The sequence below is a fragment of the Micromys minutus genome (genome assembly GCF_963924665.1).
Source record: "Micromys minutus genome assembly, chromosome: 1".
Lineage (NCBI taxonomy): Eukaryota > Metazoa > Chordata > Mammalia > Rodentia > Muridae > Micromys > Micromys minutus.
The window spans coordinates 29,483,798-29,501,385 of NC_137969.1; the positions used below are offsets into that span (position 1 = coordinate 29,483,798).

At 50.9% G+C, this 17,588-nt stretch overlaps 1 protein-coding gene across 2 annotated transcripts in view; it reads left to right on the forward strand.

The window, feature by feature from the left end:
* The window catches only part of ZMAT5 (zinc finger matrin-type 5), a 28,678-nt gene that overhangs the window by 7,325 nt on the left and 3,765 nt on the right, over nucleotides 1-17,588 (forward strand). For both annotated transcript variants that reach the window (XM_080941731.1, XM_080941732.1), the window contains exons 2-5: nucleotides 7,118-7,271; nucleotides 13,081-13,143; nucleotides 14,364-14,444; nucleotides 16,204-16,315. In XM_080941731.1, the coding sequence (XP_080797857.1) occupies nucleotides 7,145-7,271; nucleotides 13,081-13,143; nucleotides 14,364-14,444; nucleotides 16,204-16,315 (383 nt within the window). In that variant the 5' untranslated portion in view covers nucleotides 7,118-7,144. The remainder of the gene's footprint in view (nucleotides 1-7,117; nucleotides 7,272-13,080; nucleotides 13,144-14,363; nucleotides 14,445-16,203; nucleotides 16,316-17,588) is intronic.

Below are 17,588 nucleotides of genomic sequence, written 5' to 3' on the forward strand. Positions count from 1 at the left end.
GGCCTTAAACTGTTGGGATCAAGTGATCCTCAGATACTGTCAAGTAGTTTAGTGACTGGTACCAACCATTGAACTGTGGGTCACGCCCTGTTGACAATACTCCCAACAGTGTCTCTGAGGATTGTTTGGGGACCAAAATGAAGGTAAAACTATCACATCAGACTTTGTGAGCTGTGCCTTGAGCTCCCCCCCTACCTTACATGGAACTCTGAGCAGCTTGCTTGGCATGTAGCTGGCAGTGGGTGCCACCAGCTATTGGTATGGCACAGTTAGATTTCAGTCTCAGGATCAGCTTCTTTATAGTCAGGAAATGCTGGAGAAGCCAGGGGTCACCCACACCTTTATTCCAGCAGCAGTAAGCACATCTCTCTGTGTTCGTGGTGAGAGCCTGTCTCACAGCAAACAAATATTCTCCTGCAACCAAAAGTGCTTAAGATTTCAGACTTTCAATCTGAAAAGATGGCCTTGACTTTCTGAGTACCATGTAAGTTTTCAGTCTTGAGCATTTGGGGTTTTCAGATTAGGCCCAATGATCTTGTAGTCTTCTGTGTCTTGGAGGAATTCCCTGTTGGTTACATGTGCCCATCGGGGTCCTGAGGCACAGAGCTTGTTACTTTATACAGTGACCAGTCTGTCAGCCACCCCTAGCACATATCCAGTGGGTCCAGGGACTGTGGTAAAGTCTGAACCCCTGCCTGAGAGGAAGGAAATGCCCATCACATGTGGGGCTAATGAAAAAATAAGTGGATAATGAAGGAGGAAATGGGTCCCTTAGGGCTGTGCATGTGTGAGTAGGCGGGGCTTCAGGTGATTCATTGTTTTAAGTTAAGGAGTCTTTGTACCTGTGGTTATTACAGATTGTTAAATGCTGCTTTTGTTTGGCTTTGTTTTTCACTCGTTTGGTTGGGTTTTGGTTTTGGTTTTTTGAGGCAGGCTCTCTCTAAACAGCCCTGGCTGTCCTAGAATTCACTGTGAAGTCCACACTAGCCTTGAACTCAACAGAGATCCTCCTGCCTCTGCCTCCCCAGTACTGGGATTAAAGAAATGTACTATAATACCCAGTTGTTAAATGGTTTTTAAATTCATTCACTTTTTTTTCTGCATAATAAAATACTCCATAAAACTTGGTGACTTAAATCAATACACACACACACACACACACACACACACACACACACACACACACATTGAGACAAGGTGTAGCTTAGCTGAATGACTCCAGCTAGACTGTCAGCCAGGGCACAGTCACATTAGGTCAGCCTGAAGGGTTGACCATTAGGAGGCACTTAGGAATGGGCAGGTGGGGTCTCAGCCCCTGACCACATGGGCTTCACTGTCAACACAGCTCACTGTGTGGTGCATAACTATCCTCAGCCAGGTGACGAATTAGAGACAGCCAAGATAGAGACAGTTATAACTTGTCCTGGGAAGTGACATGTTACTTGGTCACATGTTCCAGTCCTGGCATAGCTTGAAAAGGGACTGTATAAGTTGGAAAAGCCTGGAGAAAGAATTGCTGTGGTGTAGAGTCTGGCTGCTGCTTCCACAAGTGGGCACTGGGTGCCACTGATGTGCTAAGCTCTCATAGCATCTTGAAAATAGTGTTATCGGCCCATTTCCTGCATGAATGCTCAGCCCAAGGGCAGCGCAGGTGGAGTTCAGGCTTCACCGAGAGGTAGCAGGTGCTTCTCAATTGGTGTTTCCTTTTGTGGTCATAGGACCAATACAGACAGCCTGGTCATGTGGCCTGTTCCCGATGCCCAGTATCTTACTGTGTGTTCCTAGCTTGGAGCAGGTCAGCATTTGGTATTTTAAGTACAATTTCTATGGAAGCTGTGTCACTTTCTAACCACTGTAAAATAAGCCACCTTAAGTTGGGAATTGTCTGTGCTTAGGAAAGGCAACCCTTCAGGATCAGTCAAGAGCAGCCTGACTCTGTAGGCCCTTGCTCTCTGCGTCACTCTGTCACCTACTACCCGAGACTATTCCCTGAGGATTTAGAGGTAGTGCCTACTTAGATCCTAGCCCTGACCCAGACCACTGAACTGGTAGGCCCCCAACAGCCTTAGCTTGCTGGGAACGAGATGATACACTTTATCCTAGGAGGCAAGCACAGGACTGAGGACCAGGTGAGAAAGCTGTGTGTGCAGTCAAGCATTACAGTACCTAAAAGTGCTCCTATGTTATACACAGGCCCTCCTGATTCCTTGGCACTTTATTTGGAGTAGGGTCCAGACATGCAACCTTGGACCAGCCTCACAAACCAGTTCTAATCCCATCAACTCCTGACAGCAGACATGGCTCTGGGCCACCGCCATGCTACTCAAGGGCTTGTGATAGAGCTGTGCTTTACCATGTGTCTGAATTCCAGGGGAGCCATAATGAAAGAATAACAGGCGAGCTCGAGGGCAGCATGGGGTGCACACAAGTCCAGGATAATTACAGTCTATGGACCAGCCGCTGACCAAGGCCAAACTGTTGGCTTGTTAACCCTGTGCAAAGCCGCCTCCACCCTCAAGATGCACACAGTGGGAGGAACTGTACTGAAGTGCAAGTGTCTGCCCCGCGCTATAGCCTCGGAGGGGCAGCGGGAGGGGGCCGTGAGCTCTAGAGTCCTACTCTGGGGTACTTTGGCCTTGAAGCCTCCTTCAGCACAGCATGGAGGGGGCCCCAGGATGAGGCACCAGGCCCTCAATTTTACTAGTTCAGAGCCTTCTGAGACATTGTTAATATCACTAACAATAATTGTTACTATTATTGTTAACTGCCTGCTGTGAGCAGGTCAGAAGTGCTGAGGAGCTGTTCCTCATGAGCAGACCAGACCCCTACTACAGGACCTCTGTAAAGGTGAAACACGAATGGAATCCAGGGCTGGGGAAAGATAGCTCAGTTGTAGGGCACTTGCCTGGTGTGTATGGTGCCCTGTGTTCAACCTTCAAAATACTTTGGATACTGAAGAGGTGGCTGAGCCATTCAGAGCATTCACTGCTCTTCCAGGGGACCCAGATTCAGCTCCCAGTACCCACGTGGTGGCTCAAAGCCATCTGTAACTCCAGTTCCAGGGGACCCAACACCTTCTGGCCTCTGTGGGTACTGCACATGTGTGATATAATACATATATGCAGACAAAGCACTCAAACACATAAAAATAAATGAGGAAAAAGGTTTAAAGAATGAAAGTGAGATGCCAGGCATGCTGGAATCAAATCACCACCCTGTTTTCCTTATCCCGTTCCTATATGGGGAGAGATTGTCATTCATTGACCAACACTGTGCCTGCAGGATGTAAGCCAGGTGCAATGACACAGCCAGGACAGGCTTAGGTGCTATGGGCAGCTACCTGTACAGCAGAATAGGTGTACAGAATCAAATCTCCTGTGGCAGGGGCTGGGTGCAGTGAGAGTCCTGCCTGCTTGGCTTTTCCACAAGGGAAGATAATGGCATCAAGCAAGGGGGGGGGGGCTGGCTCTGCAAGCCACTCCCTATGCAGGCACTATGTTCTTGACACTTGGGAGCGTGGTGAGTGACACAGAGTTCTTTGCTCTTGAGACTGCGCTCTATGAGGGGAAGGCAGCCCACGGGAGAATAACCCTGCATGCGAAATGAGATACCAGCATCCTTTAGCATTAAATTTAGCTGCAGTTTTCAAAAAGTAACCTTGTGTTGTGGCTCAGGTACATACCTTTAATCCTGGCACTTAGGAGGCTGAAGCAGGTAGATCTCTGAGTTTGAGGCTAACGTGATCTACAAAGGGAGTTCCGGGACAACCAGGATTACATAGAGAAACTGTGTCTCAAAACACAAACTACTGAATATGGTTTTTTTTTTTTTACATTCCCTAAACAATACAATAAAATAACTGTATCCATAACATTGTATCCATAACATTTACATTTACTGGGTATTATAAATACTCTTGAGTTGATTTAAAGTATACAAGATGCTGTATGTGGGTTAGATGCAAATTCTGTGACATTTTATATAAAGGATGAGCCAAGCGAGGTGGAACCCATCACGTGTAGATGCTGAAGGACCATTGTGCTGCCTTGTAAGGCCTCAGCAGCTTAGCTGTGGGACCCTGGTTTTATAGCTAGGGGCACACTCTGTGCATGAAATAACTTTGCAGAGGTCATTAGCATTAGAATCTGCTGTGTGGTCCCAGAAGGTGTCTCACTATCTTAAGCATTGTTCCGTAGCCACAATAGCCAGCCCTGGCATCTGGTCAAATTCCAGGGAGCCAGCAGATAGTGTGGTAGCTATGGCCGTGGTCCCTGGGAGTGGGTTGTTGGTACCACCTGTGTTCTGGTAGGGAATGAGGCTGGATCATTCTGTGATCTGGACAGGGCCTAACACACACTGCTGAAGAGGAGGATGAATCATGGTGGAGAAGGCCAGCTTAGTCAGCACCCCATGCTGCTGTCTGTCCCCGTCACAGATACTCCAGCTGTCCCCCTTCTGATTACTCGGGGTCAAGGAGCACCATGGTGCAGGGTGTGCTCTGTCTAAAGATGCCTGGCTGTGGCATGAGTGTTTCTGTCCACGGTGGGGCAAGAGGCTCTACCTGGCTAAGAGGCTGTCCAGGCTGCCCTTACGTGCCCAAGCCCTTAGTGGTAAGCAGTTGGATCAGGAGCCTAGAACTTCTTGTCTGGATAGGTCACCTTGTTAAAGGCCAGCTTCTGCCAAGGCATGGCTTTGAGCACCTGGCTATGGGGACAAGCCTGAGAGAAGTGCAAAGCACTACCGTCTGCTGTTCTCCCTGGGCAGTGTCAGCATGATTTCGGTGGAGACTTCGGTGGTTATTAGTGTAGACCCAGCTCAACTGCCTCCTTGAAGTGTGACCTTGACTAGGTTACTTTACTTTGGGGGCCTCAATGCCCTTACCCTGAAGTCTCGTGGCATCTCATGCCCCCATGCCAAGGGTGATGCACCTGGAGGATGCGTGTAAAGCTCTCAGCTCAGGACCACAGCTAGGTAACACTCCCTGAGCACTTGTGTGATGCTGAGCAGGAGTGTCCGTTTCCGTCCATAATCCTTCTATTTGTGGTGTCAGCGATTGAGCCCATTGCCACATGCACACTAGGCGAGTGCTCTGCCACTGAGCTGCAGCCTACCCTTAACATGCAAATGTGCACCAGCATGCTTCTCTATGCTGCTCCTGAAGCAATAGCTGATTGTTCCCACCCACTGCCTCAGATTCACACAGGAAAATATACAGGTCAGGAAGGGACGGTGACTTGTACAAGGTCACACAGCTGGTTCCTCAGTGGCTTGTGGTTTTGCCCAGCTCCGTCTGTTACAAAGGCACTGCTCCACTTCACGTCAGTCTCCCAGAGGGACACCTTCTTCCGCCCCTCCTTTTCCCATTACTCTCCAGAGCCAGCAGCTCCTTGGAGCTTCAAGCTCCGTGAATGGCTTGGTTAAGCACTCGGCCGTTAAGCGTTCATCTCTTACAATTTCAATCCAATCCCTATAAGTTTATTGGCAAGACGGGGTGCATTAGAGCTGCCAAATTTAATAGATCAAGTCCTCGTGTCTGGGATGCAGTTTCTCGGAAGTAATGGGAGAAGAGGGGTTTTATACGTTTTCATTTGGAATGACTAGCTGTTCCTGATCCCATTACAGCCCCTGACTTAATGGCTGCTATCCCTGTCTGCTGCAGGAGCAACTTTCTCCATCAGCCTGCGTGGCTGCCTGAACCATCCAGGGCAATTGTTTGTCTCTCCCCTCCCCAGTCCCTCCTCCTGAGGTGTGTTCCCCCATCTGTTTGCTCTGTGGATTGGCTCCCAGAGTCAGCCTTGTTTGCCAGGTACTTGGCAGTCTGGGGCTTTGGCTACTACTCCTTTGGCTGCTAACCTCAGGGAAGTCATTTCTATCTTTTTAGGGGCCTCAGGACCCTGCCCCATCATGTGAGGTTTCTCTAGCCTCAGTCTTTGCGGGTCCCTCTGGATGCCTCCCAATGTGCTACGAGAGCCAAGGCTTGGCTGTGAGGGACAGAATCACTACCTACCTTGGGCTCCAGACTCCTGGCATGGGAATGGTGGCTGAGGGAACTGTAGAGGAAGGGCCTGAAGACATTTCCATTTGATGCTGGCTGGGAACCTCCTCCCCCAAGATTCAGTAGTGTCCTCAGAAGGCTGCCAGCACCTGCTGTGGAACTCTCTGGCTTCCCTGAGCTCTGAGCTAGCTGTAGGAGGGAGGACACTTTGTAACAGAATTTTTAGGGAACCTGAATGTGCTTTCTGCTTACCAGCTGTGTGATGTTAGTCAAATCCCTTCGTCCCTCTGAATCCTGGTTGTTCCAAAGAGAACATGGGAACTCATGAATTTATTCTGCAAAGGCCAGATTGTCTGTCTACTCTATTTCAAGTACTGTTCAGGTGCTGGGGCACCTCAGAAGCAGCAAAGTCTACTTGCCTTCCTGGATTTGTATTCTTGTTGGAGAAGAGAGATGGTAACATAAAAAGCGATTTATTGCTCTAAAGGAGTTAAGTGCTATGAGGAGAAATAAAACAGGGAGTGTCAAGAACTGAAGAGGATCCTGCGTGCTCAGATACAGTGGTCGAGTTCAGATACAGTAGTCATGGTAATTACTAAGAAGGTTGCATTTGAGCAAAGATCAAAGCACTGGATGTGAGCCTGTGACAGCATCTGAGGGACAGCATCCAGGCCCAAGGGCAGCAAGTAGGAACACAAGAAGGCGGCCGAATGTCTGGCATGTGAGAGGCGCAGAGAAAAGGCCTAAACAGGAGAGAATACAGGAGGTTCCAGGTGTGTCAGGGCAAAGGAGGCTAGCCAGAGGGCGTACAGTGATGGTCCTCCAGCCTGTCCACTAATAGAATTACCTACAAAGTTTTAAAAAATAAATTCCCAAACTTGAGCCTCATACTCTGAAGTTTTAGCTGGGCTGGTCAGTGCTGAGGACTGTAATGTAAGGCCCTTATGCAATGAGGCCTCCTTCTAACTGTCAGCCCTACAGACTCCACAGGAAGCAGGCCTGTGAGGAGAGCCACGCACGGACCAGCCTGGCCTGCAGTACTCAGCTGAGGGCCCTGTGCTCAGAGCCTTGGTGCATGAAGTCTTCTTCAATGGTCTGATCAAGTGTTTTGTGACTTTGCAGGGGTTCCCAGCCTACGGTGGATATGCCATGGGGAAGCGATATTTCTGTGATTACTGTGACCGCTCCTTCCAGGACAACCTCCACAACCGAAAGAAGCACCTAAATGGGCTGCAGCACCTCAAGGCCAAGAAGGTGTGGTACGACATGTTCCGAGGTGTGTGCTCGAGGGGCAAGGAGGCGGGCTCCTGAGGCCTGCACCCAGACCCTCCCTTCTGTCAGACAAGGACCACTTCAGAGACAGTCTGGGAAGGACTGCTTTTCTTGTTTATTTTTATTTATAAGTGTTTGCTTGCATTATAAGCACACTTCATGTATGCTAGGTGCCTGTGGAAGTCAGAAGAAGGTGTCAGATGCTCTGCAGCTGGAGTTAGGGACGGTTGGGAACCACTATATGGGTGCTACAAACTGAACCCAGGTCCTCTGCAAGAGCTACAAGTGCTCTTAATCACCAAATCATGTCTTCAGCTCTGTCTTTTTAAAATTGTATGTGGACCATGTGTTGTGCATTCGTGCATGTGTGTGTGTGCGCACATGCATGTGATGACGCACACCTTTTATTTCAAGCACTTGGGAGGTAGTGAAGTTTGAAGTGAGGCTAGCCTGGTCTACACAGTGAGCTCCAAGCTAGCCAGGGCTACATAGTAAGACCCTGTGTTGTTGTTGTTTTTTTTTTTTAAACAACAACAACAAAGCCAAAGGCTGAGGGTATAACTCAGAGATGGGTTGTTTGCCTAGCATGCAGAAGACCTTATGTTTGATTTCCAGCACTGCAAGCCAGGAAGTCAAAGGAAGAATGAATAGAGAGAGATTCTGCCTGCCGTGTCTGCCTAAGACACACTGTGAGTCAGAAGATCTCTCTTTGAGGAGTTAGTCTTTAGCCACTGGCTGCAATATAAGGAGACTTCTGACAATGTCCGGGAGCAGCGGGAGAGGGCGCAGCCACTAGGAGAAGCATGGAGGAGCTGGCAGACTGGGTAGTGACTGGGTGGGCCTTGAGGAAAGGCTTCTCCACCCTGGAACGACTTGATAAGGAGTTGAGGTGGGAAGCATCCACTCGGGGCCTGTTTCCATAGACCACAGAGGCAGGAGCAAGGCACAGGAGCCTGGCATTGTGGCTGCCATGCACCAGGAGTTCCTGGAGTGAGGTGGGCAGTGTCTGCATTCGAGGTACAGACCTGGGGTAGGGCAGGACTCAGAGCTGGCAAGTTACAAACTGAGTCTTAGCAGCCAAGAAGACAGAAAAGGGGGAAGTCATTTCTTCTGATTGACTCTGTAGGACAGTGGCTCTCAACCCTGACTGTGCCTTTAGATTATCTAGGAACTTTTTACAGAAAAATGCTAGTGAGGCTTAATACTTGGAGGCGTTAAGTGGGAAACTGAGGCAAAAAATCACTTGAGGCCAGCAGGTTTTTGTTTTGTCTTTTTAAACCGGATCACTCCAGCCCAAGGTGACCTTGAACCTGGAACTCACTATAGCTCAGGCTGGCCTTGACCTGCAGCAGTTCTGCCTCAGTCTCTTAGTGTAGTATCATAGGCATGGGTCACTAAGCCTGACACACCCAGGAGTTTGAAGCCAGCCTAGGTATACTGCACAACCTCATCTCAGTTGGAACAACATGGCTCCTCTGTCAGCATCTTCAGATGCAGGTTTCAGGGTGGGGGTCAGGATCTGCCACGGTTGTGGGATTTTTGTTTTTTGTTTTTTAAAGATTTACTTTATTTTTATGAATACACTGTAGCTGTCTTCAGACACACCAGAAGAGGGCATCAGATCTCATTACAGATGGTTGTGAGCCACCATGTGGTTGCTGGGAACTGAACTCAGGACTTCTTGAAGAGCAGTCAGTGCTCTTAACCCCTGAGCCATCTCTCCAGCCCCCATGGTTGTTTTTGTTTGTTTTAAAGACAGAGCTTCACTCTTAGCCTGGCTATCCTGGGACTCACTCTGCAGACCAGCTATGGCATCTTTAAATCTCTCAGATGCTCCCCTAGCTCAGGTGAGGAAAGCAAGGCTCAGAGACTTGACGGAGGGAAAGTGGCCCAGCAGCATAGTGTGGGGCAGGCTGAGAGTAGAGGTAGGGTGGCACTTCCAGAACAACAGGGCTCCTCAGAAACCTGGCGTCAGGCAAGGCCTCCTGTCTTCCAGATCCCATGGAAATTGGTCCGGCATCAACTGGGCCAAAATCATCTTGGCATTGGCTAGTCCCAGGTCCTGTGTTCAGGGCTGACCAGCGGAGGACTTCATATTCCTTACAGAAAGGACACAGGGCAGATGTCATGAGCGCCCTCCTCAGGACTCCACATCATTAACTACACTGTTCTTTGAACAGCTCTGTGGGGAAGGCTGGTGGCCAGGAGCCCCCACTTAAGAGATGATGACCTTAAATGTAGAGCACCAGGGTCTCTGCGGTTGGGGCTGAGCTGGCACATGAGCTCTTTCCACTTCCTCGGGCCTTCCCTTGAGTAGTGTCCCCTTGCTTAACCCCGGCAGCTCTGCAGATCCTGAGAGGCACTGTGTATGTCACCTGGGGCTGAGGCTTCACTCGGCGCTGTTCTGTCCCTTCACACAAGTCCGTGAGCCCCCAGCATGGACTGCCATGGGCCCTGGCTAGGACAAGCCCAGGCCCTGAGGACCAGCCCCTGTCAGTCACTGACAGCGTGAGCCTAGCTTCGTTGTATGTAAAACAGACACGACAACGGAGGAGTGCAGTAGTCCCGTGGTGACTAGCACAGAGCAGTATATTAAGTAGAAATGATGTCTGCATGTCCCCAAAAGCATTGACCTTAGGCCCTTCGTCTCATTTATTCAGCCACTGCGCAGTGAGTACCTGGCAGCACTGAGCTCACAGCCAGCCTTTGAAGATTCAGAGGTGGATAGAGCAGGGCTCTCCTTGATGGCAGTGTCGTATGGGTTACTTAGTACATTTATTTGTGTGTTTGTGTGGGTGCATGTGCGCATGCATGTGTGTGCACATGTGCATTGTGCAGGCGTGCATGTGTGTGGACAGCTTGTGAGAATCGGTTTTATTCTACCCTGTGGGTTCTAGGTAAGGAACTCAAGCCCTTAGACTGGGCAGCGGGCACCTTTATCTGCTGAGCCATCATCCCAAGAGCCCTGCGCTCTTTTATGCACGGTGTTATGCAAAGTCCTTGGCTGGCTTTGGCTTCTGTGTTCTGGGGCATTTCCCTCCTGCCCTGCATCTCCTCTCCATGGACCTGCCCACCCCACTGTCCTCCCACATCAGGACAGCCCCTAAATCTCAGACTGCAAATCCTCAGGAAGAGCCAGGTCGTCTGGTGACAGGTTCACACTCACTGCCATGACATTCATGTACAGCGGTGCAGCTGTGGACTGGAAGGAAGGGCAGGGTCTCTCACTTGGTCTGCACTTAAATCCACAGCCTGGCACAGTGCCTGGTACACAGGAAGGACGTGCTAAGTGATGCTTCAGAGACAAAGGGCTAAATGAGCAAACAAGCATGGGGCCCCGGGGCAGCTGGGTATTTGGAAAGGTGAGGCTTTCGGGACGCAGAGAGCTTCACACCCCAAGTGGAGGAGCAAGGCTTCTCTCTGAGTAGAGGGCCTTGGCTGCTGCAGGCTCTCAGTTTGGAGTTCTTCAGAGGCACTGAGGAATTTTTAGTGATTATAATGATTCTCCCTCTTGGAGGAATTAAAACAGAACTGGAAAATGTGCACATGTGTAATCCCAGCACCCTGGAAGCCGAGGCAGGAGAATAAAGAGTTTGAGCTAGCTAAAGCAACACAGTGAGTCCAAAGCCAGACAGGGTTTTGTAGTGAGATCCTGTCCAGAGAGGGAAAAAAAGACAAGTGACCCTAAGACTCACGCCTGGTGATGCAGGCCTGTAATCCTGGCCCCTCCGGAGGCTAACTGGGGAGGATCATAAGTTCAAGGCCATCTGGACTACAGAGAACCCGAGAGGAATAGGTTGATTGTCCATGCATTTTCATAAATGCCATATGTTTCTGAAGTGAGTTGGGTGGAGAGACACCAGCCAGAGGCTAGGTAGCATGGCATTCTCCCATACTCAACCATCCACTCAGGGCCCCTTGTCTGGGATCCAGACTCAGCCCTCCAACCAGCCTCAGTGGCACAAATCCAGAAGGCTCCTGGCCATTAGTGTCTGTAGTCCCAGTGACTCATGGATGGTTTTCCAACCAAGTGGCCTCCCACTGCATGGATTCTCTGATACCACCTCCCAGCCCAGAAGACTTCCTGTCCTGATACCCTCTGGCCACTCTGCAAGGAAATGTTCCCATAGCACTGTTACTTACCGGCCATCCGAGAGCAGTCACACTGAAAAAGCAGGGGTCACAGGACAGTGCAGGCTATAGCTGCTGCTCCCTAAGCGCATGTTCTTGTGCATCTCATTTCCTGCCTTAGGCTCAGTCTCTACCTCTGCAGGATGGAGCTGTTAGCACCCCACAGCATTCCTGTCAGGAGGGGGCAACTGCGTCTACTTGGAAGTACTCTCTTGGGAGTGCTGGGGAGGAGGGTACCAAGGCTGCCTAAGCCCTGTGATTCTAAGGTACCAACAGGATTGCCACTGGCCTCTCAGGGGGCTCCCCACCCATTGTCCTACTAAACTTCCACAGCAGCCCTTCCATCTGGGATCTTCCCTCCCTTCACATGGGAGATTCAGCAGCCTCCTGTGGCCATGTGCACCTGGGGTTTGAGCTCGTGTCTCCTGAATCTGAAGAGTCCATGGCCTTGGGAAAGATGTGGCAAAGTGTCCAGCCTACCTTTCCTCTTGTCCAGGGTTGCTAGAAGAGCCTCTGAGGTCAGGCCTTCCTACCTTATTCAGATTTTTGTTTCCAAACAGGATTTTGCTATGTGCACACCTTTAATCTCAGCACTCAGGAGGCAGAGTCAGGGGAATCTCATTTGAGTTTGAGGGCAGCCAGGTCTACATAGAGAAATCCTGCCTTGAAAAACCGAGAAAGAAAGGGGGGGGGGGTGTGAAATGGCTTTGTGGTTAAGAGCACTGACTGCTCTTCCAGAGGTCCTGAGTTCAATTCTCAGCAACCACATGGTGGCTCACACCATCTGTAATGAAATCTCTTCCGTTGTGTCTGAAGACAGCTACAGTGTCTGACCTTGAACTCTTACTCTCAAACAGTCCTTTGTCACCCTTCCAAGTATCGAGGACTGTAGATGTGCACCATCATGCCTGGCCTACTTACAGAGTTTTGACTGACTGGTACCTTTCCTGCTGAGAAGCACACACATTTAAAACCATAACTGCACAATGAAAATAAAAAGAGAAGAAATTACAAGGCAGAGTTAAAGGAGCATCCAGCATGCCTGCTGGGAAGTCATGTACAGAACTGTGGCCGGGGTGGCTCTGAGGCTCCACTGCTGATGCCAGGGGAATGAAGAGTTGGGGTCACAGCTTCTGCGAGCCATCCCTAGACCCCAGCAGGGGAGGAAGGAAGCACAATCCTGTGCATCAGGACAGAAGTTTTTCACGTTGAAATACTACGTCACTTCATAACAAGGACACATTGCTGTGTGGCTGTCACAAACTAGAGCAGTCATGAAACCACTAGGTGATAGGCCACCATTGTACATATAGCCTGCCATAGAGTAGGACATGTGTGCTCTGTGACTGTACTCACAGGCTTGCAGGAAGTTAAAAGAGGTCCTGTGGTGCTAGATTTTTCAAATAAACCTCCCCCACCCGAACCCATTGTGCAGACAGCCTGCAGCCCAGAGCCTCTAGCCTCAAGCTGCCTCATGGTCTTAGCTGGTCCTGAGGGGGTGTAAGGAGCGGAGGTCATCTCAGTTTGAATTCCTCTGTCCACCATCGCCACCACTATGGCCAACCCCAGCTTACACTCCTCCATGAACAGAGAGCTCTCATCTCAGGACTGTTGCCACTGATGTCACACCCCCGAAGCTCTACTCCTGAGTGGGGTCATCTGAATCCAGCCTTCTCTTCCAGATGCAGCCGCCATCTTGCTGGATGAACAGAACAAGCGACCCTGTAGGAAATTCTTGCTGACAGGTGAGTGCTCTGCTCAGCTCTGGGCCTGACAGAAGAGCATCATCTTCCCTGGCCTGTGTGGCACCCTGTAGTGTCTCCTCCACTCCCTGTACCCCATCCTTAACCACTTAGCTTTAACAGACGGGTCAGTTGAAACATCTCTAGGAATGTCTTCTCACCTAGAGAGACCCTCAGAGATAGAATACAATTTTTATTGGCTCACTTAGAATAAGAAGCCCTTGGAAACGTAAGACAGGGAACACTACTGACTGAGGTCAAGTTAGCCTGGGAGCCTGTTCTCCTGTGTCCTTTTCCCCAGCAGGCAGAGAGAGATCGGAGCTGGTCTAGAATCCTAAATTCAGATTCAGAACCACGTGTGCTAGGTGTTCCTCTGAGGGCTTAATCCTCAGCTCATAAGAACGGAGTGTAGGACTGGTGTGGTGCTCACCCATCTTTACCTGGGAGGTTACGGCTCTGTGCTTCTGGCAGGGCAGTGGCGCAGGCCTTTAATCCCACAAGACTCACATCATGTGTACAGGAGCTTCCCATGGGGCCAGTGCTGCTGTTGGACTAGGGAAGCTGGGAAAATGGCCAGACTCCCCTCAGGAGACAGTGCTGCCTGACAGGAGGCCACCAGGCCTGCAGGTCCAGCCCCCGCTGCCCCCCACAGACTCGGCCTTGGTATATGTGCCCCGCTGGTAGTCATCCTGGCTGAGGACACCACTGGTCTGTAATTTCCAAAGACTTGATTGATAGCAGGAAAGCCATCCAAACATTGACTTCTCCTTGGCAAAGATGCCCCCAAGGTCTCTGAGGAGCAGTGCAGCTGCTCCTACAAGCTAAGTGAGCTGGCAAAGCGCCAGACAGGGGTGCAGCCTGTGCAGTAGCCTAGACTGGAGAGGAAGTGTGAGCCTCTCAGGGATCCACATGCAGCTGATTGAGCCCCACGGATTTCGCGCCATAGCAGGGAGCGGCGATGAGGACTGCCTGCTCATGCCTGGGTGGCCCAGCACTGACAAGCTCAGCGGGACTCCTGGATTCCTGGTGTTTGGTGGGCCAGACTGGCACCTCAGGCTGCTGAGTGTGAGTCAGGCCAGAGAGAGTCTAGTTTTGTTGTTGTTCCAGGCTGGGGCTGCTACTCTAGATCCTAAAATCCTGTCCTAAAACTCTGAGACCTGTCAGAGTACTGTCAGCTGCGGTGGGACCTTCCCGAGCAGAGAGTAACTGTCTTCCCATTGCAGGCCAGTGTGACTTTGGCTCCAACTGCAGATTTTCCCACATGTCGGAACAAGATCTGCAGCAGCTGAGCATCCAGGTGGAGGGTGCGTAGAGGTGAAGCCTGACTGCGGGGTGGGGTGGGAGAGGCTCCAATGCCAGGAAGCTGCTCTGCGAGTAACCAAGGACTGCCCAGGCCGCTGGGGAATCCCCAAACCTTACAGTTGGTGGGGGAGGGCGTCAGGAACAAGACTGTGTCCCTTGGAAATGAAGCAATGTGGCTTCTTCCCAGGACCCTGAAGGTATGTGTGCCCTTGGCTCCCCTTCTGCCCCCTCACTAGGCTCTGTTCCTGGATGCTTACTTCCCTCCCCTCCCCTCCCCCTTTCCTCCCTCTCTCCTGCAGTCAGGCAACACAGGAGCCCTTATTCAGCACCAGACAAATACCATACAACCTATGAGGACAAGGGCTGCAAAAACTACTTCCCTCCTGGGCTTGACACACACAAATAATCTCAGACTTGAAAGGTGGAGGCAGGAGGATCTGGAGTTTAAGGTTGTCCTCCTGAACTTGAGCTACATAGCTAGTTCAAGCCTGAATACCTGAGATCTGCCCCCCACCCCCTAAAAGAGAAAACACTGCCTGTGCTGAGGTTCCTTGCAGCCTGGTTACTGTGACTTTCATGAAAGCCGGCACGTCTACCTTTGGAATGCATGGCTCGTTCCCAATTACAGACTCACAGGGTTCCCCTTGGATGCTCCTCACTGTCACCATAGCACCTTATTGACTAGGTGGAGAAAATGAACCCACACTAAGGCGGAAGCACCTGCAGGCTGGCACCACATAGGGTTTCCAGGAGCTTTCCCGGGGCAGAAGTGAGGCCTCTTGGCACTTGCAGTCTCCAGCTCTTGGCTACACATGTGCTGTCCGGGAATGAGTGGTTGGCTCACAGCGGAGGGAACACAGGCCACAGGCCTTGAGCGGGAGGCAGGGTTCAGTGGAAACAAAGCTAGAATGAGGCCTGGAGCAGCTGACAGTTAAGTGGTTCTGGTTCCGTCGGCTCCCCTGTAACCTTGGCATCTGAGTAACTGTGGCTGAGAAGATGCCTGTGCAGTGTCAGTACAGTGCCTGATATTGAGTCAATATGGATCCACCAGTTTATTCTCCCCCAGCCTAAGACCCTCCCCCCCAACCCCCATCCCACAGGGCTGGAGAGATGGTTCAGTGGTTTCAAGTCCTGACTGCTCTTCCAGAGGTCCCGAGTTCAATTCCCAGCAACCACATGGTGGCTCAGAACCATCTGTAATGGAATCCCGTCCCCTCTTCTGGTGTGTCTGAAGACTGCTGCAGTGTGATCATATACATACAATAGGAAGACCCCATCCCACCCTGCTCAGAGCCTGCATCTCTAGCTCCCACCCAGCATGTATGAATCCTTTCCAGTTGCTGCTGGTTTTTTTAGTGGGAGAAAAGCCAGGAAACTGAGACTTATCAACCTGGCAGGTAGATCCCCATCCTGCAGTCGAGTTGCCTCTCGAATCTCCAATATGAACCCCTCCTGAGAGTGAAGCTCTGTATTCATTGTTCTGCTTCTAGCTCCCCGAGGCTTGGAGATAGCCAGCGTGCCTCTGTTTGACAGGGAGCAGAGCAAGGCTGAGAGCACTAGGTCATTGTTCGCGGAGGAGCTGGGCAGCTAGTGAAATGGAGGGACAGACCTGTGGCTCTGATCCTGACCTACTGGCCCACTTCTTCCTGACAGACTAGTGCATCATCCCAGGGCTTTCCCAGCACCTGCTGCTCTGTGAAAGACTGAGATCCAGGCCAGCAGGGTTGTCCCTTAACCTTCCTGTCACTCTGTCCTCCACAGAGGAAAGGCGGGCCAGAGAATGGCCAGTGGAGACCGCTGAGCTTCCCGAGGGCCACCTGGAGGACTGGCTGGAGAAGAGAGCTAAGAGGCTAAGCTCAGCCCCAAGTAGCAGGTACAGGCCCCAGGGTTATCCCTCCTTTCCTTCTGGGAGCAGCCTGTCCTTTGGGGAAGCTGAGGCATCTATGTGAACTGCCCAGGGACCACCCATGAAGTCCCACTATGGAGTTTCCTAGAACAGATGTGACTGTCTACTTGGCTGTGACTGAAGGTCAGGACCCCACCTATGGCAGCTAAGCTCCCTATGTACCTGGTTCACTGTCCCCTGTAGGGCTCTGTAGAGGCAGAAACTCAGAGGAAGCCGGGTTGGGGTAGGGAGGTGGGGGAAGGGATTTGGGGGAGGGGTTGTGGGAGAGGAAGATGACAACAAGATCATTAACCCCCTCATCCCCAAGACTTGGGATGCTCTGAAATAGACATCTTATCTTTTTATACTGGGAATATGCTCAGTCAGGAACCACAAACGTATGGCCGTGTGCAGCCCAAACTTAATGCCATCAGACAGATGCACAGGGGTGGGGTAGGAGCTTCTGTAGCCACATGGTATCAGCAAGGCCAGGGTAGAGGGGGAAGGGCCAAGGCTGAGTGGAAGTTGTGCCTGTCTTTGTACACATTGCTCCTGATTTCATGGATCTCTATGTAGCCCCAAGAGACAGTGGTTTTGCTACAGTGAGGGTGTCTGTCAGACATTCTGTGGAATGAAACTTCCCTTGAGGCTCTCCTCAGGGTAAATGTTGAGCTTCTTATCCCAGAGGGAAAGGGGTAATATTGTTATTTAATTTCTTTTGCGTTTATTTGGGAGGAGCTATGCACACATGCCACAGCATGCAGGTGATTCAGAGGACAACTTTCTGGAGTTCTCCCTCCACCATGCTGGCTCCAGGTCTTGAGTCTTGGCTGCAGCGCCCTCCCCTGCGGAGCTGTTTCTCCAGCCCTGCTATAGCGTTTACCTGCTCTGTATTTTACCTTTTCAAAAAAAAAAAAGTCCCAAAAGTGGTTTCATTGTTATGTGCATGGGTGTTTTGCCTGCATATTTGTCTGTGTACCATATGCACGCAGTACCCGTGGAGGCCAGAAGAGGGCATCACACCCCCTGGAACTGGGGTTTTAGACAGTTGTGAGCTGCCATGTTGGGGCTGGAAATCAAATCCATATCAACTCTAACAGAGTAGTCAGTACTCTCAACTTCAGAGCCTCCTCTATAGCCCTGTTTACTTCTAAACCTGTGTCCTGTGTCTGCATCCCCACTTGAAAATACAGGGCTGGAGAGATGTCCGAGCAGTTAAGAGCACTGGCTGCTCTTACAGAGGTTCTGAGTTCGATTCCCA